Raw genomic sequence first — 26931 nt, 5'->3', positions numbered from 1 at the left:
CACTCATCCCTTCTTAGCAATCCTACCAAGTTTCTATAGAAAGTTTGCTTTTCAGTTCCCAAGATAAACAATTCATACCTTACGCTCCTTCTTCACACCTTTTCCACTCCTCATCTCCTTTACTCTCAGCCTTTGACCTTGCTTTAGACTAAATAGAGAATGCAGAAGCCATTTGGTCAGACTTTTCTCATCTCTCCTCTGTGAAATCTACAACTTACTTGAACTTAAATCTGTCGTCTGTGTTTTACCTCCTACCCCTGCTCTTGTCAAATGAAAATTGCTTAATTTGTGCTTTGGCTCCAACACCCTTTTGCTTTGCCAAGTATTTCATTTCTTCGGTTGTCCCCTCCCTCCCCTTCCTGCCTCACCAATCTCTGCCTATCTACTGAATCATTTCCATCAGCATAACCTGCTGGAATGACTCTCATCCTAAAATTCCTTTTCTTGACTCTTATCCTACCTTCACTACAGCTTCACTTCTCTACTTCTATTTACAACAAAGTCTTCTCTAAAGGGTTACATCCAGCCTTCCATCTCCCATTCACTCTCCAGCCCATTTTTGGCTGGTTTGCGTCCTCACCACAACATTGAAACTGCTCTTGTCAAGGTCACCTAGAACTCCCACAATACCAAATATGATGGACCCTTGATTTCTCAGTGGCATTTGACATGAATGACACTTTGCTCTCTTGGTTCCTGTAACTCCATACAATCCTGACTCCCCTCCTTCCTCTTGGCTCTTCCTTGTAAGCCTGACTTCTAAATGCTGAAGTCAATGCTTCATGTTGTCTCTTCTCATTTATCTGCCCTTTCTGCAGATGGTTTCATTCACTCTCATAGCTTTAAATGCTTATGCTTTCCAAATATCCACCTTCAACACAGAATTTTACCCCTGAGCTCCAGATTTATTCAATTGCTAATTGATCTCTCTACCTGAATGTCTGAAAAGCATCTGAATCTTAGTAGTCCAAAACACAGCTTCTGATTTCTTCCCTCAAACCTATTCCTCTCCCATAATTCACTGACTCGGTAAACTCACTATTATCCCATTGTTCAAATTAACAATTTAGAGATATTCCTACATTTTTCCCTTTCCCTTAAATCCCATATATCGCAGCCATGAAAATGTACTTCTCAGACCTCCAATTGCAGGGAGCATTGTTGACTGATGCCTCAGCTGCTGTCCTTTGAAATTTATCACCAGGCTGCACTGCCCACTGACTGCTCCCAGCCAGCAACTGAGCAGAGGGATTTAAGGCAGGCCCATTCCTGGGAGACACAGAACTCTTCTGATATGGGGGACTTTGGCTTGAAGGCTTTCCACTGGCTGTGCTGAAACTTTCTCAGAACTGTATCATATCTACAACTTTTCCTACTTTTCCTTTCCTGTTCTCCACAAGGGTTGAAACTGTCTAATGTCTTTCCTAATTCCCCTCAGATGCTTCCCTGTTATTACCTCACAGGTGTTCCCTTCAATAAATCTCTCACATGTCTAATCTGATAATATTGTTTGCTTCTCAGGGGATCCATATTAACACATTGTATTTGATCCACCAACAAATTATATATGTCATGTCTATCTCCTGAGTACCCCTCTTGCATCCATCCACTTCTCTTTATTGCCAACACTACTCAAGGAGGAACTAAGACATTTCTCCCCTGGATTATTGCAATAGTCATCTACTTCCATCTCACACCTTTCCAATCCATTCTCATCTCAGTAGCCGCAGTGATTATTTTTTTTAAATAGTAAATCAATTGTGTCACTTCCCTGCTTAAAACCTTTCAATAGCTTCTCATTATGCTTACAGTCAAATTAAACTTCTACCATGGCCACACAATACTTTAGAGTCTGGGCTCTTGCCTCTCTCTTCAACCTCATCCCATCTCATCTTCCCCTTTGTCCTGATGCCCACCAAGGCTCAGACATACTAGTGGCCTTTCTCTTCCTACAAATTGCTGAGTCCTTTCCTGCCTGAGGGGCTTCCCACTTGCTCTCCCTTCTTCCTAAAATACCCTTCCTCCATCTCTGCAGAAGGTGGACTCATTCTGAGTCCTAGCCCTCAACTTAAATGTCCACTCATTTCGTCGCACCTAGTTATCACTGTCTGTCACCACTTTGCTTAGTGTCTGTTTCTCCCACTTGAACAAGGGCAGGCAAACTATGGCCCATGGACCACCATTTGTTTTTGTCTGGCCCATGATCTAAGAATGGCTTTTACATATTTAAGTGTTTGAAAAAGCTGCATTTTTAAAAGCATATTTTTTGACACATGAAAATTATGTGAAATTGGAATTTCAGTGTCCATAAAGTTGGAACTAGCAATGCTCATTTGTTTAGGTTTTGCCTATGCCTTCTTTTAGACTACAACTGCTGAGTTGAGTAGTTGTGCATGGCCCACAAAGCCTAAAATATTTACAGAACAAGTTTTCTGCATGTTGTACTGGAATGTAAGGTTGAACGCCCATTATTTGTCTCTTCCAGTCCTTTACTCTCAGTGCTTGCTCCATAGCTAGTGCTTAATAATTACAGGTTGAACAAACCTTCTCTCTCTCCTAAGACTGTTAATATCTAAGGGGATAGGTTGACTTACCTCTCTTTGGCTTATTCTCTTCTAAGAGCCAGTCAGGGAAATTTGGAACCAAATATTTTTGATTTTGGAGAAGCACCTTGAAAACAGGACTGTTATATTTCTCTTGAAATATCTAGCACAGTACCTTGCACAAGGTAAGATGGTGCTAGAAACTGGAAGAACTGTTTTAGGGTTATCGTTAACAGGAAATTAAGTAGTGCATGCAAAGCACTTAGCACAGTGTCAGGTGTACAAAAGTGTTGAATAAATGTTTGCTCTCGCCTCAATTTTCCTTGCTATAATGGGAAATAAATATCACCCTTTATATCACTGTCACACAGACTAAACAAGAATGCTGTGTGTGAAAAAGCTTTGTAAGCTGCAGACACTATCCAGATAGACTTATCCAAGTGCAATATATTAACACACGTTGGTACTGAGCAGCCCTGTTTGGAGGGATGGGCACTGACCTGGGGGTGAGAACACTTAACATCCTAATTCTTGCCACTTATTAAGTGACCTTGGACAATCGCAACTTCTGCGGCTGTTTCTTCTCTTCACCTGTAAAACCAGCCTCTGAACACACAAGACCGTCCCTTGGGGTTCAGCCCTGGCCTTCTCTACCGTGTGTTTCCCTTACCTCCGGGATGGAAGACCCACCCGACTCCGAGGCGGCCCACTGGGGCTAGACGAATCTGGGGGCGGGGCGTGGCGTGGCGTGGCGTGCCCGGGACGTGGCCTCCCTCCCTCCCTGAGCCGCTGCCTCAGAGCCGGGCCGCACGGGGGCGCCGCTGGGGCCGCTCTGCTCCCGAGTTGCCGAGCAGCTGAGAAGGCGTTCACTTCCGCGTCCGCCCCGCGGCGTCCGGCGGCCGCGCCGAGGGTCTGGCGGGCCGCAGGTCAGTCTGGGAAGCTGCCGACCCGCCCCACCCCCCCGGTGCGGAAGAGCCGGGCGCGGGATGGGCCGCGGGCCCGGAAGGCGGCGGGGCGCCCTGAGGAAGGGCACGGGCCGCGCTGGTAACGCGCGCGCCCCGGGCTGCAGGCTCGGGCTTCGGGCCGATTTGGGGTCTCCAGGCCGCGGAAGACCGTGGCGGGGCTTTCTGGCTCCCCAGCTCCTCCTGGCTCTTCCCGCTTCGGAAGAGGAGTGTGAGCCCCTTGAGCGATGTTTTTCAAAGTGGGGTTCGCGGGCAGATCCCGACCCCTCCTCAGACTTTCTGAGGAACTGTGTGCTGTGGCCGGAGTGTCTTCGTTTTCCCAAGCGTCCCTGATGGTTTTGATGCAGGTGATCATAGGAATGCACTCTGGGGGACATTGTCCCCGAGGGCTGGACACTTTCCACATAGCAGGGAGCCTAACTGGGTGCTTTTGAGGATGGGGCCTGCGGAGTGCCCCCCTGGTGTGGCCTTGGAATGGTGATGTTCCTATCCTTAGGAGAGACTGCCTGGGGTTGGGGTAGGAGGAGTAGCTCTTAAATCCTCGGGATCGGGGTGCTGCTGTGTTATCGTAGCCAAGTCTTGAGATGGACAGATGCTTAGAGAGTGAAAAGGCTGGGTCAGGACCCATAGGGGTGAAACAGTGCTGGAGGAGCCGGTGTGGGGTGAAGCAGGAAGAACTTGGGGTTCGTCCTGCCGATCTGGATTGGGGCTGGCTCCACAACCTACTAGCAGTCAGTCCTTGTGTGGCCCCTGTACACATCACTCTTTTTTTTACCCCAATGTCCTCATCTGTCAACAGGGACAGTAATTCTCATCCAACAGAGTTTTTGTGTGAATTAGGTAAAGTGTGTCAAGTGTCTCTTACAATGGCTGGCACATAATAAGCATTCAGTAAATGGGAGTTATTAAGAGTGACACAGGCCCTGGCTTCCTTGGCCTACAGACCAAAAAGTAGGGATTAAACAAGTGGGGTAAAAAGTGGACAGACACACAGTATATTTGTAGAATTGTGCAAGGATTCTAACTTGGGGGGCAGAAGGATACGTGGGACGGTCATGCAAGAAATTAGGTTTGCTGAAGGCCTTGAAGAATAGATAGGATTCCAGGGAGCCAGTAATGAGGCAGAGGGAACAAGTTCCATCCCATGCCTCAGAGGTGGCTCTCACACATGGATCTTTGGAGTGCTGCTCCCGGGACTTCTAGGCAGTGCGAGATGTCACATCCATAAGTGGTTTTGGAAGGCTGGACCTTTGGCCCATAATGGTTTCTGTTGCTGACCGTGTTCTACACACATGGTCTTCCTCAGATTTTAATGGTCTCCTTCCATTTTATTGGAGACTAGCTGGCATCTACAAAACGATCTTAGTTGTTCACTGAGTAAAAGTGAATTGACATGGATGTAGTTGAGCCTTTCGGCAGTCATTTTAAACTTGCTATGAAATGTGTGGATACTGCAGATTCTCAATAATTGGGAGTACCTTTTTCATCACAGTATTGTTTTAGGTGGGAAAACACCACAGTGTCACCTGTGGTTCTGTGATCTCCAGAATGGATTAAAAAAATCCAACCCTTAAACCTTCCCTGGGCTGGGTGCAGTGGCTCACGCCTGTAATCTCAGCACTTTGGGAGGCCGAGGTGGGTGGATCACCTGAGGTCAGGAGTTGGAGACCAGACTGACCAATATGGTGAAACGCCGTCTCTACTAAAATTACAAAAATTAGCCCGGCATGATGGTGTACACCTGTGGTCCCAGCTACTCAGGAGGCTGAGGCAGGAGAATTGCTTGAACCCGGGAGTGAGCCGAGATGGCGCCACTGTACTCCACCCTGGGCTACAGAGCGAGACTCCATCTCAAAAAACAAACAAGCAAACAAACAAAAACCCCCAAAAACTTCCCTAAAGCTTCATCCATTTCACAGTGAAGAAGCTGGATGATTTGGAGGTGTTATTTGTAGTTCTAGACTAGTCTGGCTACTGGTCTACATAGAATTCTGATCTCAGGCTGGGCGTGGTGGCTCATGCCTGTATACTCAGCACTTTGGAAGGCCAAGACAGGAGGATTGCTTGAGCCCAGGAGTTCAAGACTAGCCTGGGCAACACAGCGAGACCCTGTCTCATTTTTTGAAAATTTAAAAAAATTAAAAGAAGAATTGTAATCTCAGTTGATAAATTATATATTCCTTAGTTACCTAACTTAAGGATTATAGTTATCATTGTTAATAATTCCTGCTCCTTTATTTCCTTACATTTCCAGAGTCAATATTAAGTCCCTCAGTAGACACCTTATGGTTAAATTTATATCATTATGCATAATATTTATAATTTATTGAATAGTTACCATGAGCCAGATTCTGCTCTTTTGCTGTTTTATGTGTTCTTTTAATTATTCCTCTTATAGTTGTTTGAGCTGGGCATCATCACTGCCTCCATTTTATAGAAGAGGAAGATAAGTAATTTGCCCAAGATCCTAGAGCTGGTGAGGGGAAGAGCCTAGCAGCTCAATTCCATGCTGTCCACTGATCTCTGCAGTCTAGAGGCTCCCTCAGACTTATCATGGTTAAAAAGATATGTGAATACTGAAGATCATAAGCAGGACTCTCCTTTGTTTGCTGTGTGACAGAGAGTGCATTACCATGTTTAAACAGTCATTTCAACAGCAATGATTGGGTTGTTAGTCGTTTATTATCTTTTACAAATCCTCTTAGCCAACATTTTCCTACTTCTTAGCATATCTCAAAGTTCTCTTATATTATATAAAATCCTTCAATTCAATAATGCCAGTACTGAGGAATTTATTTTCAGTCATGTTAAAGTATATTTATTATATTATCTATTTAGTGTCTTGTTGGAAATGGCGGGGATGACTGTCCTTTGTTTTACAGAGGGAGACCAAGACATCATTGTTTTGAAGTTTCTGAAAGTGTTGGGAGGCAAAAATTCAGGTGCCTGGGGGAGAAATGGAAGGCCACAAGGCAGAAGAAGAGGTGCTAGATGTTCTCCGACTGAACGTGGGTGGCTGTATTTACACAGCCCGGCGGGAGTCCTTGTGCCGCTTCAAGGACTCCATGTTGGCATCTATGTTCAGTGGTCGCTTTCCTCTAAAAACAGATGAGTCAGGTAAATGTCTAAAGTCTGAAAGCATGAACTGAATATTTATTAACACAAGAGTCCAGTTTAAGTTCCCTTTGATTTTCCTAATTACAGCGAAATGTACTAGATGAATATACTAATTACTGAGATCATTAGGACTCTATGGAGATTCATTAAGTATGTGGAGAAATTAAATACTACTTCTGAAAATCTGTGATAATGTTAAAAGCTGACAAAGAAGTAAGAGTTCATAAAGGCTGGTCATAACCTAATTATGGGGATTAACTGTATTTTGAAACTTGTTACTTTCATGCAGCTTTGGGTGATGATATTGATGCTGATTAAATATATTTGCTTCTCTCTGTGTTCTTCAAATTGGAAACTGTTTTGTCTGGAGAAAGCAGCTGCCCTCCTTATTGCTAACAGAGCAGCCATCGTCATTGTAGAATTAGTGTTGGGCTCGCCACCTAGCCTAGCTGTGTAGTCTTGCTGTGTGTCCGATGTGCATGTCTGAGAAAAAGTCTGTGCAGTGATACCGTCAGAGGCAAAGGGGCAGCAGACTGAAAACTGGGTTTCAGAACTGTAAATCACACAGGTGGGGTTCTGGGGCTGCTCTCTGCTTCCAGTGCTCTGGGACTCACTGAACCTGCTACTGGTTGTAAAGAAAGTTCATCAATACAAATGAAGTTTTTTGCCCTGCGTATGAGCCCCAGACCCACTCTTGGTTCTGTGTTAGAGGAGAATGATTGAGGAGTCTTGAACGTGAGGGACTGTTTTACTGTTAATAACTCTGGTGTGAGGAGGTTGCTTTGCTGGTTAAATGGCAGTTGAAAGAATGGGAAAAAAAATCACCAGTGGCTGGTGCCCAGGGCTTGGTTTCTACCTGGGCAGAAAGGTTGTTGGGGCAAAGATGGTAAGCAGGGATTGAGTTTTCTTCTCTGCCCCTAAATTTTACCTTCTTAATCCCTTCTTTTGTGAGGAATTACTGACTAGCCTCATGTAGAGGTTTTTCTTTTTTTTTTATTTTAATTCTGCTAAATTATCTAAGAAAAATATTTTATTATAAAGTAGTACCAGCATAGCGTTTCTTCTTTTTTAAAGTTTGGGTTCTCGTAGTACAAAAGGACTAACCCAGTAATTCGAATCATCTGGCATGCCTGGAGCGAGGAACCCCAGATTTGTAGTGTTGCTGATATGCAAACACTGGACATAGTGATGAGCACCCCACATGCTCTCTTTAGTGAGCACCTCCATATACCTGTTCTAGTCCAGCTGAGATAAGGTTAGGGGTAAACTTCTGTTTCTACCAGCAGTGTGGGGTGCCCTTAGCTTTTGTGGTGGCCGTTGTGGGAATATAGTCATTGCATCCAAAGTTCTAAATGGATCTCAGAATATATTTTCCCATATGGTAGTGAGAACGCAAAGGTCCACCACTGACTCATTCAGTTTCTTTGTGTACAAATCAGAAAAGGGTGCCCTTTTATCCAGGAAGATGCAGTTCCATGCCAGGGTGCATGGCTTGGTGAGCAGAATGTGGGTTTGGTTTTAGCCTCTCTTGCCCGCTTGGCCTAGCATGGTATATATAGTACACCAGTACAACCAAACATGGCAACCCTGGTGATATATATTTGCATTCAAACTTATGTGCAGTATTATAGAACTACAGGTGATTGTCCCACACAACTCATTCAGATTCTATTTTACAATATCACCTATTTGTAAGCAGAGGGTTGCTGGTATATCATATTTGGTATTTGAATAACCAAAAGTCTAGCTTAGATTACATAAACCTATTTGAACACTAGATGTTAACTTTCATGTGAGAAAGAAACATTTATAATTGTAGAGGTCCTCAGACCTAGTTTGATTTGTTGAAATCTTATTGATCGACAGAATCTCTGCAATCATTTTTGAACTGAATGTTTTCTAGGGGCTTGTGTTATTGACCGTGATGGACGTCTATTTAAATACCTTTTGGATTACCTTCATGGAGAAGTTCAGATTCCCACAGATGAGCAAACCCGCATCGCCCTGCAGGAAGAGGCTGATTACTTTGGCATCCCTTATCCATACAGCCTGTCTGACCATTTGGCCAATGAAATGGAGACATATTCTTTAAGGTCAAATATAGAACTTAAAAAGGTCTTGGCATTTTTTAAAGTTTTTGAATATATATATTTATGATGCACAAAGCAATATGTACTATTTTGCATAGCCTGTGTTTTCACATTAACCAAACAAGATAGTTTTTATACATTTTGAAGACATGTTTCTTTACTACTACTTCTCATTTTTTAAGGCCAAAATTCTTGGAAAGTATATTGCCACTCAAAGGTTGATTGAGTTTATATTGCTCATTGAAGATTTAACAGTTTTTGACGGCTTTTTTACAGAACTCCTGAAATTCTTTCTTTTTTTTTTTTTTTTGAGGCAGAGTCTTACTCTGTCCCCCAGGCTGGAGTGCAGTGGCGGGATTTTGGCTCACTGCAAGCTCCGCCTCCGGGGTTCACACCATTCTCCTGCCTCAGCCTCCCCAGTAGCTGGGACTACAGGCGCCTGCCACTATGCCTGGCTAATTTTTTGTATTTTTAGTAGAGACGGGGGTTTCACCGTGTTAGCCAGGATGGTCTCGATCTGCTGACCTCGTGATCCGCCCATCTGGGCCTCCCAAAGTGCTGGGATTACAGGCGTGAGCCACTGCGCCCGGCCAATTCTTTTTAAATTAAGAGAAATACTATACTATGTGAGGGCATAGTGGTATTATTTTATTTACTAAAATGATTTTTGAAAAGAATGATCCTGATGAATAATAAAGCATCTTACTTGATTTAGTAAGTGTAGTAGTTTGTTACTAATTTAAAACATTAGTTTGGCTAATTCACTTTGAGATCAGTAAATATCTTTTTAAGATGCTTCTATTTTAAATTGCATTTTAAAGATCTTTACATGATTTGAAAATCCTAATTATCTGTTTTTGTCTTATTGAAAGTATTATATGTGTTATTAATTAGCACTTTTGAGCATCTAAGAAAAATATTTTTCTTAGAAAATAGTTAATAGTGAAAACTGATCTGAACTTGTTTGAATTCTTTGATTTGGATGTCAGCGTTTAGGAAGCAAGCTGATGGGTGGTTGGTTATTAGGAGTGCAGCATGAAGAGAAAGTTGATTTGGTTCCAGATCCCCTTTAGGAATTTAAATAGTTATATGGGTTCTGCTACTGAAGTTATTCATAAACTATATTTTCGAACGATAGTCTTTCCCTCCTGTTGCCACATCTGCAGAATAATGAGGCCTGACTGGAAGGTTGGGAGGGTTAATGCTCATCTTCAGAAGTCTCAGCTCTGTAATCTTTTATTCCTGGTTTTTATTCAAAAAGGACACAGCATGCCCACATTCATGCTGTCAGCCAACACGTTTGTTTCAAGTGCCTGTGACATGTATGGCACTGTACAAGGGGCTGCGTGGGACACCAAGAAATACAACATGTAGTTCTTTGCCCTTGAAGTTTATAGTATAGTTGGGAATTCTTGTAGATGTATGTGTAAGTAAAATTCCAAACCAATATAGGAGTTAGATAGCAATATTAAATGAAAGTGCAAGACATGGTAGGGCCCCATTTTCATTCACTGAGTCAGTAAATACTAGGCATCTTGTTTGTGTCAGGCACTATTCCAGACACGTGGGATATAACAGTGAACACAATATAGTACCTGTCCAGAGTACTTACAGCAGTAAAGCTGTTCCTCCCAGGGAAGGCCCTGGCAGCTTCACTGGGTGAAACCCTTCTGCTCTCTGCCCTGGAGCACCTTGTGGTCTCACTGGTGGCACTTCTTTTTTTTTTTTTTTTCTTTTGAGATGGAGTCTCGCTCTTGTTGCCCAGGCTGGAGTGCAATTGCATGATCTCAGCTCACTGCAACCTCTACCTCCCGGGTTCAAGCAATTCTCCTGCCTCAGCCTCCCGAGTAGCTGGGATTACAGGCATGTGCCACCACGCCCGGCTAATTTTGTATTTTTAGTAGAGACAGGGTTTCTCCATGTTGGTCAGGCTGGTCTCGAACTCCCAACCTCAGGTGATCTGCCTGCCTCGGCCTCCCAAAGTGCTGGGGTTACAGGTGTGAGCCCCTGCACCCGGTCCTGGTGGCACTTCTTACACAGGGTGCTGGTGGCTTATTCAATGTCTGTCTTCTGCATTAGCTATAAACTCTAGGAGGACTGGGACCCTGTCTCACCATTGTTCATTGTTATATCTTCAGGACCTTAGAGCTCAGCTCAGAGTAGGAACTTAATATTCAAATGAATGAATGAATAGGTTGATAAGTGCCAAATGAGTTCAGGCAGCATATATGGAGTTTAGATATTGAGTTTACATATTCGTATCTTTCCGTGTAAAAGTAAAATCAATCTGGTTAGTCCATGATTAGAATTTGGAGCTAAAAATAAGGACCAACCATGGGGTTAGTCAGTAGAAGGTGAATGGAAGATTGTGTAAAATGGGAAATTTTGGGGAAATTACTCTAAAGGGAAAAGAAAAAGGTCTACATTTTGGTTATTATATGAAGATTTCTTTTTTTTTTTCTTTTTTTAAAATTTATTATTATTATACTTTAAGTTTTAGGGTACATGTGCACAATGTGCAGGTTAGTTACATATGTATACATGTACCATGCTAGTGCGCTGCACCCACTAATTCGTCATCTAGCATTAGGTATATCTCCCAATGCTATCCCTCCCCCCTACCCCCACCCCACAACAGTCCCCAGAGTGTGATGTTCCCCTTCCTGTGTCCATGTGTTCTCATTGTTCAATTCCCACCTATGAGCGAGAATATGCGGTGTTTGGCTTTTTGTTCTTGTGATAGTTTACTGAGAATGATGATTTCCAATTTCATCCATGTCCCTACAAAGGACATGAGCTCATCATTTTTTATGGCTGCGTAGTATTCCATGGTGTATATGTGCCACATTTTCTTAATCCAGTCTATCATTGTTGGACATTTGGGTTGGTTCCAAGTCTTTGCTATTGTGAATAATGCCGCAATAAACATACGTGTGCATGTGTCTTTATAGCAGCATGATTTATAATCCTTTGGGTATATACCCAGTAATGGGATGGCTGGGTCAAATGGTATTTCTAGTACTAGATCCCTGAGGAATCGCCACACTGACTTCCACAATGGTTGAACTAGTTTACAGTCCCACCAACAGTGTAAAAGTGTTCCTATTTCTCCACATCCTCTCCAGCACCTGTTGTTTCCTGACTTTTTAATGATTGCCATTCTAACTGGTGTGAGATGGTATCTCATGGTGGTTTTGATTTGCATTTCTCTGATGGCCAGTGATGGAGAGCATTTTTTCATGTGTTTTTTGGCTGCATAAATGTCTTCTTTTGAGAAGTGTCTGTTCATGTCCTTCGCCCACTTTTTGATGGGGTTGTTTGTTTTTTTCTTGTAAATTTGTTTGAGTTCATTGTAGATTCTGGATATTAGCCCTTTGTCAGATGAGTAGGTTGCAAAAATTTTCTCCCATTTTGTAGGTTGCCTGTTCACTCTGATGGTAGTTTCTTTTGCTGTGCAGAAGCTCTTTAGTTTAATTAGGTCCCATTTGTCAATTTTGGCTTTTGTTGCCATTGCTTTTGGTGTTTTAGACATGAAGTCCTTGCCCATGCCTATGTCCTGAATGGTAATGCCTAGGTTTTCTTCTAGGGTTTTTATGGTTTTAGATCTAACGTTTAAGTCTTTAATCCATCTTGAGTTGATTTTTGTATAAGGTGTAAGGAAGGGATCCAGTTTCAGCTTTCTACATATGGCTAGCCAGTTTTCCCAGCACCATTTATTAAATAGGGAATCCTTTCTCCATTGCTTGTTTTTCTCAGGTTTGTCAAAGATCAGATAGTTGTAGATATGTGGCGTTATTTCTGAGGGCTCTGTTCTGTTCCATTGATCTATATCTCTGTTTTGGTACCAGTACCATGCTGTTTTGGTTACTGTAGCCTTGTAGTATAGTTTGAAGTCAGGTAGCGTGATGCCTCCTCCAGCTTTGTTCTTTTGGCTCAGGATTTACTTGGCGATGCGGGCTCTTTTTTGGTTCCATATGAACTTTAAAGTAGTTTTTTCCAATTCTGTGAAGAAAGTCATTGGTAGCTTGATGGGGATGGCATTGAATCTGTAAATTACCTTGGGCAGTATGGCCATTTTCACGATATTGATTCTTCCTACCCATGAGCATGGAATATTCTTCCATTTGTTTGTATCCTCTTTTATTTCATTGAGCAGTGTTTTGTAGTTCTCCTTGAAGAGGTCCTTCACATCCCTTGTAAGTTGGATTCCTAGGTATTTTATTCTCTTTGAAGCAATTTGAATGGGAGTTCACTCATGATTTGGCTCTCTGTTTGTCTGTTGTTGGTGTAGAAGAATGCTTGTGATTTTTGCACATTGATTTTGTATCCTGAGACTTTGCTGAAGTTGCTTATCAGCTTAAGGAGATTTTGGGCTGAGACAATGGGGTTTTCTAGATATACAATCATGTCGTCTGCAAACAGGGACAATTTGACTTCCTCTTTTCATAACTGAATACCCTTTATTTCCTTCTCCTGCCTAATTGCCCTGGCCAGAACTTCCAACACTATGTTGAATAGGAGTGGTGAGAGAGGGCGTCCCTGTCTTGTGCCAGTTTTCAAAGGGAATGCTTCCAGTTTTTGCCCATTCAGTATGATATTGGCTGTGGGTTTGTCATAGATAGCTCTTATTATTTTGAGATACGTCCCATCAATACCTAATTTATTGAGAGTTTTTAGCAGGAAGGGTTGTTGAATTTTGTCAAAGGCCTTTTCTGCATCTATTGAGATAATCATGTGGTTTTTGTCTTTGGTTCTGTTTATATGCTGGATTACATTTATTGATTTGCGTATATTGAACCAGCCTTGCATTCCCAGGGATGAAGCCAACTTGATCATGGTGGATAAGCTTTTTGATGTGCTGCTGGATTCGGTTTGCCAGTATTTTATTGAGGATTTTTGCATCAATGTTCATCAAGGATATTGGTCTAAAATTCTCTTTTTTGGTTGTGTCTCTGCCCAGCTTTGGTATCAGGATGATGCTGGCCTCTTAAAATGAGTTAGGGAGGATTCCCTCTTTTTCTATTGATTGGAATAGTTTCAGAAGGAATGGTGCCAGTTCCTCCTTGTACCTCTGGTAGAATTCGGCTGTGAATCCATCTGGTCCTGGACTCTTTTTGGTTGGTAAGCTACTGATTATTGCCACAATTTCAGCTCCTGTTATTGGTCTATTCAGAGATTCAACTTCTTCCTGGTTTAGTCTTGGGAGAGTGTATGTGTCGAGGAATTTCTCCATTTCTTCTAGATTTTCTAGTTTATTTGCGTAGAGGTGTTTGTAGTATTCTCTGATGGTAGTTTGTATTTCTGTGGGATCGGATTTCAAAATTAAAAGTGATGTTGGCAGTGGAAGAATGATCTTATAAAGATTATAAAATTAAAAGTGATGTTGGCAGACTAAAAGAGTAAGAAATAAAATGGAATTTCCATGTGGAAAAGGTTTCTGTAGATGAAAAGGTGTTGGGTTTTTGGGGGGTATTTTTTGTGATTGTCCTTCCCGCCCCGATTTAATTCAAAAAAATGTGTGTTTGATTTTTAAAGATGTAAAGACTAAGCTGAAATATATAATCTTTTTATTTCCCTTATGATCAACTAGAATTTCAGCTTTTACATGAAAGTAATGGAGCATATTCATTTTTATTTTACTCTAGAATTAAATTCAAATTTTATATATACTTTTTGCTTTAGGCTTTAACAGACTTCTGTGATTCATATGGCTTAGTCTGCAATAAACCAACAGTTTGGGTTCTCCACTATCTTAACACATCTGGTGCAAGCTGTGAGAGTCGAATTATTGGTGTATATGCCACAAAAACTGATGGAACAGACGCTATTGAAAAGCAGCTGGGAGGAAGAATTCACAGCAAAAGCATTTTTAAAAGGTATGTCCAAATTTAAATGTGAAAAAGAACAAAATAAAGTCTTGGTCTCTTCTAAGAGGTGTTTCTGAATGAAATGTGCTTGACTAGAAAAGACCATTAACACCTCTCAGGAGACAGAGTGAGCCATCATAGCAGTTGAGATAGGCCTGCTTCATGAGGAAATTATAATTAAGATCATTTCCCATACAGTATGGATAAGCTGCAGGCCATCTGCATGATCTAGTGCAGTGGTTCTCAACTGGGAGTCTGCATCAGAATCCCCTCTCCTGAGAGGCTTAAAAAGAAAAGAAGAGAAAGAAAAAAGAAAAGCCACATGCCTGGTGTCTTCCTAGACCATAGAAGCATTGGCAGAAGAAGTCAGCAGGCCTACTGAGTGACTCAGGGCTGGCCTGCCTTGGTGTCTTCTTCTGAGAAATGACGAAGCACTTGCTGGTCCCTTCCAGCTTTAGAATTTTATGACTTGAACATGTTAAATTCTTAAGAGTTATTACTTAATATTTTTCCTATAATCTTATTTACACTGGTTAATTCACTTAGCAATTTTTTAAAAAACTCTCTGGCAGATGGGATTGGGTCGAATATTAGTGACTAATGCAGGATCATATAAGCTTGCCTTTTGAGATTATTAAATATGTCATCAGTTTCTGAATTCTTTACAGATAGGGATGCTTCTATGTAAGATATGTAAGTGCCTGGCATAATGCTGGTGAAACGTGAATATTTTCTAAGTTCATTGGAGTTCGCTGATTTTTTTGAAAAACTTGATATTAAAGATGTGTTGATTTGTCTACATGGTGCATATTGTGGAATTAATAAAATACTATGATAAAAAGATCAAAATATAGGTTAGTATATTATATAATGTGTACATATGTATCTATGTAAGCATATGTATACTTAAGGATCACAGAACAACTACTCAGTGCTTACATGTTTTTTCCCTTAATTAACAAACTCTTATTAAATGTATATTAGCTGTATGTATATATACACATCCATACCTAGGTAGTATGTTTTCATTACTCTTTGCAATATTTCTAGAGAGGCGGGAAATAATGTTCAGTACATTTGGAGCTATTATTCAGTAGCAGAGTTGAAGAAAATGATGGATGCCTTTGATGCTTGGGAAGGAAAAGGTACAGTGCAATTCTTTTATTTCATGGAAGCAGGTGGACTTTAAAAAAAAAAGACAAAGTAAGCTCAAATACTGCATTTCTTTTTTTAGAAAGTATTCTTTTGAGTCTTACAATGTATTTGTCATCTCATGATAATACTGAGGCAGTTTACTTACAAATCTTTAAATCCCATGAGTTGCTAGATATTATTAATAGTTTATAATTCAGTAACTTTAAGTATGTTTCTGTTAGCTAGGCTTATTTAATTTAATTAAATAAGAGTTCATTTAGTACCTACTGTGCATTGGAAAAATACTTCAAATTAAGCATAAAATATGTAATCAAGGAAAGGGAGAGAAAATAATGTTGGAGAAGGTGTCTAAAGAGCCCTTATAAAATAATTACAATAATCTTTAAATGTACACTTTGAAAACTGGTCATTTTTCTCAAACTACAGAGTGAGAGTTGGTAATAATAATGCTGTTTTATATCCCCGATAAGTAGTTTACATTCAGTATCTCTTAGTCCTAACACAATCCTGTACGCTACTTACCATTCCTATTTTATAGATGAGGAAACTGAGTCTCAGAAGGGCTTTGACACTTTCATAAGGATCACAGGTTATGTGTTCTGTTCTATGCCTAAGCATTTTTTTTCTTAATTAACAACCATGTATTGAGTGTCTGTTAGGTGCAAAGTATGATAACAAGTCCTAAAATTGGATCCAAAGATAAATAAGACTTATTCCATCCTCAAATAATCCTGAAAGCTAGTAAAGACTGACTGCCAGTCACACAATGGATAAAAGATCTGGGCCTGGTGTCATGCACCTATTCTCTCAGTTACTTGGGAGGCTGAGGCAGGAGGATTGCCTGAGCCCAGGAGTTTGAGGGTGGAGTGAGCTGTAATCACACCACTGCACTCCAGCCTGGGTGACAGAGCAAGACATAAAAGGAGAGGAAGAGGCTTTTAAAAACTGCATTGGCTGGGTGCAGTGGCTCATGCCTGTAATCCCAGCACCTTGAGAGGCCGAGGCAGGTGGATCACCTGAGGTCAGGAGTTTGAGACCAGCATGACCAACATGGCGAAGCCCCATCTCTACTAAATACAAAAAATTAGCCGGGCATGGTGGCGCATGCCTGTGATCCCAGCTACTTGAGAGGCTGAGGTGGGAAAATGGCTTGAACCCGGGAGGCAGAGGTTGCTGTAAGCTGAGATTGTACCATTGCACTCCAGCCTGGGCAACAAGAACGAAACTCCGTCTCAAAACAAAACAAAACAAAACACTGTATCAGCTGTTCTTCCTTCAGGTGTCGTGCCAGCTCCAGTCCTTCTTCCTTTCCTCAACTTTGCCCCCCTCACTTTCCTTCCTTTTTCCTTTCCAGTCATACCCCTCGAGAGGCAGGATGACATCTTTCAGCTTTCTATTTTATATTTAATTTACTTTGAGACACTTATGCTCAAGTTGGAGAACAAACTCCATGGTGTTCTCTGTGTCTCTCTTTGTGCCTCTGGACTGGCAAGATGTCCAGGAGCCCACTGCCTTAGAAAGCTGAAGGAGGGCTGGGCACGGTGACTCACACTTGTAATCCCAGCACTTTGGGAGGCCGAGGCAGGTGGATCATGAGGTCATGAGATTGAGACCATCCTGGCCAGCATGGTGAAACCCTGTCTTTACTAAAAATACAAAAATTAGCTGGGTGTGGTGGCACATGCCTGTAGTCCCAGCTACTCAGGAGGCTGAGGTAGGAGAATCGCTTGAACCCAGGAGGCAGAAGTTGCAGTGAGCCGAATTTTTGCAATCAGATCTTGGCGATGACCTTGAGCAGTAGGATATAAATAACTCCCACATGCTTAGTGTTCCAATAATGGAACACTAGGCATAAATGTTAAACACAAAACAAAACAAAAAATAAGAAACATTAAAAATTATAAATAAAATTTAAAGACTAATAAAAAACTAGGATAAATAATGTTGCATTAACTGGACAAAGTATATCCTTAATAGAGAGAAAGTTTATTAAAATTGATTAGAAAGGCAACCACTACTACAAAAAAAAAAATTACAAGGTTCATGACTATAAAATTCCCAGAAAAAGAAATAAACATGTGGCAGGAGGTTCAGCTTCATTCCTTATCAATGAAATATACATTTAATAAAAACAATTTTTTATATACCAGATGAGTAAAGATCTCTTATTCATTCCTGGTAGGAGTAAAAATTGATGTAACTTTTGGAAAATAACTTGTTAGGTCACATCAGTGCATCACAATTGTTCATATTCTTCGACCCAGTAATTTTACTTCTTGGAATCTATCTTATCTATCTTAAGGACATAAACACAGACAAAGGCTTAGGAACAGAAATGTTCTCTGGCATTTTCATAATAGAGACAAAATAAAAACACTTTAAATGTCTAATGATTGAGGGTTAAATATATTTTGGCACATCCACAGAATGGAATATAATAAAGCGATTAAAGTTATTTTAAATAACTTTTTGCATAGATGAATGCCCATGATAAGAAATGATGAAAAGCAGGAAATAAATGTAAAGTATATCATATGACTAGAAAAAAGACTGGAATGAAACATATTAGTCTGTCCTGAACCAATGATTCCTGGTCTTCTGATTAGGAGTGACTTTGATTCCCTTATATATACTTTTCTATATTTTCCAGGTATTGTACAAGGGATGTGAATTACTTTATAGGCAGGAAAAAAAAGAAAGTTTTTAAACAAATTGTGGTGTATCCATACAGTGGAATACTACTCACCGATAAAAGAAATGATCATTGCTACATACAGCAACATGGATGAATCTTAAAGCATCATGCTAAAGAAGCCAGACACAAAAGGTTGCATTTTGTATGATCCCATTTATATGACATTTCAGAAAAGGCAAAACTAAGGATGTGGAGGGGACATTGATTGCTAAGGGGTATGAGGAAACTTTTTGGGGTGATAGAAGTGGTCTACATCTTGATTATGACTATGGATACATAACTATATCCATTTGTCAAAACTTATTGAAATGTGTACCTGAAAAGGGTGAATTTTATTTTATGTAAATTGTATCTTAATAAATCTGACTTTTAGAAAAAGCAAACTTAATGGACCAGATTTGGGAATGTTTTTATAGTATGTGTAGGTTTTGGAGTGTGATCAAGCAGTTCCAGAAAGTTAATTGTTTTAAAATGAGGATCATAGAGTTATTTGAGTATCAAGATATGTCTATCATTATAATGATTTACATGCCCAGCTTGCTAAATTGTTATTGTTACCAGAAGTTTAATAAGAAGACAACACCAAATCCATTATTGGGACTTAGATTACTCCAAGCAATTTTTATTCAACATAATTCCTTGAGCTTTTTTCATGTGTATATATTTATGCTTCTTTTCTAAAAAAAAATTGAGATGGAAATTCACGTAACAGAATTAACTAAAGCATACATCTCATTGGTATTTACTACATTCACAATGTTGTGCAATCATTACCTCTCTCCAGTTCTAAGCATTTCGTCACCCCAAAAGGAACCCCTAAGCGGTCACTCCCCACTCCACTGTCTCCCACAGCCCCTGGCAACCAGCAGTCTGCTTTCTGTCTCAATGGATTTACCTACTCTTGATAGCTCTACAAATGGAACAATACAATATGTGACCTATTGTGTTTGGTGTTTTTCACTTAGCATAATATTTTCGAGGCTTCAAGAATAAATACATTTTTCAGCTTTTAATAAAAAAGATAACAGATTTAAAAATTAAAATGAATTTGAATGGCATTTTTGCCTAACTCACTAGCTCAGATTCTTGTTGGAAAAGGTGGTTATCGGGTGGTGATGTCTCATATTTGTACAGTGGTTGCCATTTTCAGAGAGATTCACAAAGTTCCCCTGATTTGATATTACAGCAACCCAGTGAAGTAGACAAGGCAAGTGTTACAACCCACCCCCTATACAATACTTATACTGCTCCCTACGACTCCTACTGGGAATAAAGGTACTTGACAGTTTTTGAGTGCTTAGTCTGTGCTAGACCCTGTTCTAAGCACTTTGCATTTATTAACTCATTTAATCATCACAATGGTCCTTCAAGGTACATACTATTATTGTCATCATTTCACAGCTGAGAAAATTCAGGCCCAGAAAAGTAACTTTCCCAAGGTGACATGACTGGTGAGTGAGAAATGGAGATTGAGACCCACACAGGCTTTGCTGGAGCCTGAGCCCTCACTCTCAGCTGCCCTGAGTATGCATCATAACCTGCTGAATCTTCTCAGCTAATCAGTGGCAAAGCTGGTGGCCAGCTCTTCCTGACCCAGGTCGTGAGCTGCGTTGCTCCCTGGCCCTAGCTCCTCGTGTGAGCGCTTCCTGTTAATGTTGTGCACACCTCCCTTTGCCAAATGGGAGGCATGAACCTCAGACTCTGGCAGGTCTTAGGTGAAACAGTGTTGCTCAGCATTTTGCAGTGGATGGTAGCTGTCTTAATTATGTCTTTTTACCTTCCAGGTGTTAGCTACTGGCGGGTGCCTCATGAGCTGATAGAGTGTTGGACTCTAGAAGAACAGCCTTTACTTGGAAGCCTGCGTCACATGGCTCCAATTCGAAAGAGGTTATCTATGCTGTGTTGTTTATTTGTTTTGTTTTTTTAATCGCTGACATTTTTACTGCCTTTGTGAAGGGAAAATGAATAATAATTCTTGACCTTACTAAGCTTATTAATCACCGATTTGAATATTCTGTCTTACCATCAAAATATAGATCTTGATAAATATAAAGTTACCAAAAGTATGTAAAAAGTGGCTATAATTCTTTGTAACTGCATGCGTAACATGTTCTTATTGAGAGAGTGATTCTAAAATTACTAGTGGACACAGTGGGCATGCTGTGGTAAATATTTTTGCTCCACAGAAGTGAAATCCCAGGCTTTATTGGCAATAGTAAAAAAAAATCTATTTAGACTTAATACTTGAAATTTCTTGTGGCTTATTCTGAGTTCCTTTCTGTTTCCTATTGCCACAAATAGCACTTTTATTAAATGGTATTTTCCTGTGTTCCATGAAATTATTAGCATTAAATTCACTCCACAGCTGTGTCTTTCACTGTGTTTTAAATACATTTAAAATCACATTTTTTTTTACAGTGTCTGGGTTTTATTCATGGCCTTCAGATGTTCTGATTTCTTGATCACATGTTCTACAATTTAATTGAATGCCCGTATGAAATTTCAGACTACTTTCTTACATTTGCCCTCTGGGTCTTTCACTGAAATGCAGAGATGCTTATTCAGTTTTTAGTAGTTAACCATCACTTGTCAAAACAGATCTTATTTCTTAAAAGCCATAATTTTATTATCATTTATTTTACCTTTTGAGCCTACAGTTAGCAAATATATTTGAGTCAAGAGCAGTGGTTCTCAACTAGGGGTGATTTTGCCTTCCAGGGGATATTTGACAATGTTTGGCAACATTTTTAGTTGACACACTGTGGAGTGAGAGTTGCTACTGGCATATAGAAGGTAGAGGCCAAGGGTGCTGCTAAACATCCTACAGTGCACAGGGCAGCCCCCCAGAACAAAGAATTATGTGACCAAAATGGTAATAGTGCCAAGGTTGAGAAACCTCAGTGTGGAGTCTGGTGGAAGATGTAGACGGAAAACATAGCAGGCAGGCAGGAGTGGTTTACGGAGACCCTCCTCTGTGTTAGTTATCTTTCCTCTACAAGTTTACGAAGCATTATTTTTGATGCATCAACAGGATAACGATGACGATGACTGAGAAGCACTTGTAAGGTCCCAAGGAGCCATCTGGTCACCAGGGAAAATGTTCAGTAGGGATTTAGGGTTGAATATATTATATTTGCACTCTTTGCTACAGATGGCAGTTTTCAAATAACCACGTTATTATGATCCCATTTCCATTTCCAAGAATGGGAGTTGAATAAGTTGTAATCGCCTCTGACGACACACTGATGCTATGCAGACTTGCAAGAGAGCAGAGTGAGAGGATTGCAGTCACCTTTCATGCTTAGGATGGTCCTCAGGAAGTGAAGCTGAAGGAGCAGGCAAGGTTTCGACAATGATTGTTTGACAGTTTTAAGGTCATTTTAAAAAATGTTCCCCCGTAGGCTTTTTATAATGAATGGTAAACTCAGTTCTGGAATCTTTGAAGGTTTGTCCATGACTGTTCTAGCAGTCCCCAAAATGGGTTCCAAAGAATGCAAATTTTACTGGCCATCAAAGGTTTCACTATAGAATGATTGGGAAATACAGATATCTTTAGTATAGACCTTTCATAATCTTTAATATGTTAACATGAATTTTAAAGCTTCAAGAGGAAAAAAAGATATGCAGCAGTTTATTAGTTTTGCATTGCTATAAAGGACTATCAGGCTGGGTAATTTATAAAGAAAAGAGGTTTATTTTGACTAATGGTTCTGCAGTCTGTACAAGAAGGTTAGGGCCAGCATATGCTTCTGGTGAGGCCTCAGGAAGCTTACAATCATGGCAGAAGGTGAAGGGAAGCAGATATGTCACATGGTGAGAGACAGCAAGAGATGCCAGGCTTTTAAACAGCCAGCTCCCACGTGAACGAATAGAGTGAGAACTCACTCATTACCATGGGAGAGGGCACAAAGCCATTCATGAGGGATCCTCCCCCATGACCCAAACACCTCTGTCAGGCTCCACCTCCAACATTGGGGATCACATTTCAACATGAGCTTCGGGGGGGACATGCAGCCAAACTATATCAAGCAATATTTCTAATATTTATTTGATTGTGAAATATTTTTTTTTCTTTACTAAATCTCTTTAAACTGCAGTTCTGGGAAAAACAATTTGTGATATTTCTGGTTATCCCGTAGGTCACATCATGATACTTGGAAACAGGGTGATATATTGTATTCTTATGTAAAGTGCCAAATTTTAATTTGCTAGTATTAATATTATGTGTGAGTTTACATAATTCGTATTCAAATTAAGACCAATCTTTTGTAAACTTGCTTACTGACCTTGGTGGGAGATGAGAGATGAGGTAGGTGCCCATAAACCTCTTGACTCTTTAATTCTTGACCAAAACCTTTCTGTTAATGCTGAAGGTAAACTTGGGAGATGTTTTCATGAGTTACTAAAACTATACATGTGGAAAATGACACGCTTCTGTATTTCTAGGCGACTGATAACGTTCAATGAAGCGGACAAAAGTGTGAACTATAAGACTGGTCCTAAGCCAGTTAGATTTTTGGGCCCTTCCACAAGTACCCAAATTAAAGTCAAGAACTCGGCCTCAGTCACGGTGTCTCCAGCCAGTGCCATCCAGACGTCGGCTGGGGCGACAGCAAACCGGTTTCAAAGTGGTAGCCGCAGAAAGGCAGCTCAGCGCTCTGCACCTTCCAGAGCTACGGCCCTGGTGGGCACGGGGGCACCTGGGCATCCTCAGGCTTCCCCTGGGGCTGCGAGCGCTGAAAATGGAGGCACGCACTTACCTCCAGCTAAGGTGCTACTCTCCGACAAGAAGCCTACACCCCAGCGGGTGATAAAGCTGAAGAGGACTCCGCTGTGCGCCACCGCGCCTTCCCTGCCCTCCCCCACGGCCACGAGGCAGGCCAACTCCCTCAAGCCGCTTCCCGGCGAAGCTGCCCGTGCCTTGGGAGTGCGGACTGAGAACGGGAAGAACAAGGGAAATTGATGAAAGTGGTGGACTTGAAATTTCCCGTTCATCTCCCAAAGCTTTCAACCCATTCGACGCAAAGAAGTGACACTTTCTTAATGCAGCAGAGGGGAAGCTTAGGTTTATGTTGAGGATTCTGTTCCTGGAATTGTGTGAGCTAGGAATGGAGGAGGGGAGACTTTCAATGGTTAAGGCTCCATTTCTCATTTTCCCAACTTTTATATGATTATTTGTCTATGGACAGTTTGAATTTCTGGTTTTCAATTTATTTTTTAATGATTAATTCGTATTAAGGCAACAAGACAGTACAACAAATAATCTCTAGAGAGGTCCACTTTGTTGCTGAAGTAAACGTTACTTGTTGCAACCCGAGGATGGGCATGAGGTTTGGCCTTAGGTATTCCTGTCTGGGAAAATGGAGGGGGTGATATTAGTGGTTCCCTGTACTATATCACAGCCAAGAGAGATTAGAGAGAGAAAATGTAGATCAAGGTGAGCTGCCTACAAATTACTCTGTCTCCAAAGGCAACATGAAAAGAAATGATGGGGAGGAAAAAAACCCATAGATTGAATTAGCACTTTGACTCTCACTTAATTCAACGATTTTCTTTCCTAGATTGGCTTTTCTTACTCTTTTCTGTTAGTAGATTTATTTATAAACACCACAAGAAGATCTCTTGGGATCAGAATTATATAATATGTCTTTGAAGTAAATTATTAAAATATCTTATTTTAATTTGAATAGTGAAGTTTTGAAAATACTTTGAAAAAGAGAAGTAAAAGTTTAACTTTTTAACTAAAGTTAGTATTTGTTTTTCAGAAATGACCACTGAAGATTCATTCTGATTATACAATATGATTTTTATGCATAAAATTTCCATGTAACTTGAATTTAATATTTTTAAACAGAATATTTTGACTAATCCTCTATTTTTTCATGACTATTCAGTTGTGTGTGTTTATTCGTAAATGTTATGTTTTGTAATTGGATCACATATTTCTACTTTCAGTGAGAGTATGCCTTCACTATGTTAAAAAATAAGCTCATAAAACAGGGTACTTTTTATTCAAATGCTTATCATTGTACTTGCATTGCTTTGAAAGAGTAAAGTAGGTATACTCAAAACATTACGTTTTACAAAATCAAATAAAACTTTTCCATAAAAAGTGGTATTTTCTGTGTCTGTACTTTTTAAAGCCGTGGAGCCCTGTAGTAGTTTGAAAACTTATTAGTTTATTTAGGTTATCCATTTTCACTTACAAAATTGCTTTCTTGTGCAGATAAAGTACGAAATAATTAAATCAATTTTGGATAACTATCCATCTACTAGCAACTTTTTAGATAGGCCGCTTACTTTGCTAGAAAAAGTGATTATTTAATTGAAGATCCATGATGACTGTCCTGTGGCATATATAAAATATTCAGTTACTTTTGAAAATGCTATTATAGAGAATCCAGGCATTGTGGAAATCAAAGACCATAGTGAATTTTCAGAACTACCAATGTGGACATTATTAGTATTGTTTGATTTAGGACATTTTGAGTTGCTGGACAGGAAACATGTTGACAATCATGGGTGATTCTGTTGACATCCTCCATTTCTTTGCATCAAGTAGTTTAAGGGAAATCCATTTAGCACACTTAGTCTTTGTAAGAGGAGTGACTTTGGATAACTACTGAAGGTTGGGGCAGCTGCAATAGGGAAGGGGAAGATGCACCCTTATGGATATCAGGAGTCAAAGTCAAATTCAGCATGCTCGAGTAACATAAACATTACTTGGGTGTGGTTCCCTGGGGGCTAGCTTCACTTTACATGGAAAAACATTTTTCTTAATACCAGACTGTGCAAACCCTAAAAGAGTTGGTAATTCATCATAACCCATTGGTCTTCCTGGAAAAAAAAAAATGAAAGCTTTATAAATAGTGATTTGAGAAGTAGGTTTATACAGTTGGATCAGGAGACATTTAGAAATACTTAATGATAAGTAGGATATTTAAGTATTGTTCATATATTTAAAAAAAGTTTAGTGACTATACCCTTTCACATAATCTGTGTTGAAAACAGGTTTGCCCTGATTAAAACTGGTTAGTTGTTTCATGGATAGCCTAAGGCTGGCAGTGGAGACCTAATGAAGGATTTGTTTTGTTAATAATGCCTTATGTTAGAATTTAGGAAGTATTTTCACATATGTGATTTCATTGCTTTTTATATTTCTTTCAAATTTTTCAAATTTTTAATTTTTGTAGTGATAGGGTCTTGCTCTGTCGCCCAGGCTAGAATGCAGTGGCACGATCTTGGATTACTGCAGCCTCCAACTCCTGGGCTCAAGCAGTCCTCCTGCCTCAGCCTCCGGAGTAACTTGCTGGGACTACAGGCATGCACTCCATACCCGGCTAATTAAAAAAATTTTTTTTTGTAAAGATGAGGTCTCACTATGTTGCCCAGGGTGGTCTCAAACTCCTGGCTTCAAGCCATCCTCCCACCTTGGTCTCCCGAAGTGTTGAGATTAAAGACAAAGAAAATGAGTTTCAGAAAAGTTAAGGCTACACAATAGGGAATGTACACATTTTAGCCCCATTATCTGATTTCTGCAGAACCACACAGCATCACTGAAAAACTAGAGGGAGGAAGTAAATGTAAGTGTGAATTTCCTCAATATTTGAAGTTTTTGAGCAGGAAAATATTAGATTATGTGTCTGTCTCCTACTAAACAGGGACTGTTGTTTCTGTCCCTCTAGAGTCTGGTACACAGCAGGCCTTTAATAAATTTCTGAACAGTTGAGGGCCACCTCCTGTCTCCAAATTATTTTAGAAAATGTATCTGATAGCAATATTCAGAGGGTATGGAAACTGCTTTTTGATCTTGCAGAGTTTATACTGTCAGGGGAACAAAGGAAGTGCTTTTGAAAGTTCCTTGATACAGTGAATATTGCTGAAGACCACAATTACTATTGGTAATGACCATAACAGTTACATAACTTGTCGAGTTGTTTGAAGTAATTTAGAAATATGTATCACCAGATCCCAGAGAGGTCCGTGGCTGATGCTTCCTGACTTTCCAGAGAGGAAGGCAGAGGTCTGGCCTCCCTGCTCCTAATTCAGTACATCTCCTGTGCTGATGTAAGTTCTTTTTCATTCACAGACTGAATCCCATTGCTTCCTTAGCAAGTGCTAACATTAAAAAAAATTGTCGATTCACTTTCCAGTCCATGGTTAAATACAGTATAATGACTGACCAGCTGTATCTTGACTTTTACAGCAGGAATTAACATATAAGCGTGTTTGGCTATACCTGAGAAATTGTTCATAGAAAACCTTTGATTTAAACACATTTTGAATGTGCACAAGGCCTGTGGTGGCAAGTTGTTTGGTCAAGGGAAGAATGCTGACATTTATATGAGTATGAGATCATCTTAGATAGGATTATCTTACATCTGCAGGCCCTTTAATAGCTTTGATCTGTATTTGGTAGGATGTTGGTTGGAGACTAAATAGAAAGTATGAACTTGGTAAACATAGGGAAAGAGCTTCTATTATAGCAAATGAAAAGTATTT

The 26931-nt window shown here is 40.3% G+C and overlaps 1 protein-coding gene across 8 annotated transcripts in view; it reads left to right on the top strand.

The window, feature by feature from the left end:
- The window catches only part of KCTD18 (potassium channel tetramerization domain containing 18), a 31049-nt gene extending 6508 nt beyond the window's left edge, over window positions 1-24541 (top strand). The window contains exons 1-7 of one of the 8 annotated variants that reach the window (XM_063791476.1): window positions 3387-3469; window positions 6388-6622; window positions 8526-8715; window positions 14395-14588; window positions 15630-15724; window positions 20214-20316; window positions 22876-24541. In XM_063791476.1, coding sequence (XP_063647546.1) covers window positions 15691-15724; window positions 20214-20316; window positions 22876-23392 — 654 coding nt within the window. In that variant the 5' untranslated portion in view covers window positions 3387-3469; window positions 6388-6622; window positions 8526-8715; window positions 14395-14588; window positions 15630-15690 and the 3' untranslated portion in view covers window positions 23393-24541. Of the gene's footprint in view, window positions 1-3386; window positions 3853-6387; window positions 6623-8525; window positions 8738-14394; window positions 14589-15629; window positions 15725-20213; window positions 20317-22875 lie in introns of those variants that run through there. The other 7 variants (XM_016949476.4, XM_054680058.2, XM_016949477.4 and 4 more) reach the window with 7 other exon arrangements.
- Window positions 24542-26931: the final 2390 nt, after the last annotated feature.

The sequence above is a fragment of the Pan troglodytes genome, chromosome 13 (assembly GCF_028858775.2).
Source record: "Pan troglodytes isolate AG18354 chromosome 13, NHGRI_mPanTro3-v2.0_pri, whole genome shotgun sequence".
Classification (NCBI taxonomy): domain Eukaryota; kingdom Metazoa; phylum Chordata; class Mammalia; order Primates; family Hominidae; genus Pan; species Pan troglodytes.
The sequence above is the reverse complement of the archived record's forward strand: the minus strand, read 5'-3'. Positions and strand labels throughout refer to the sequence as shown.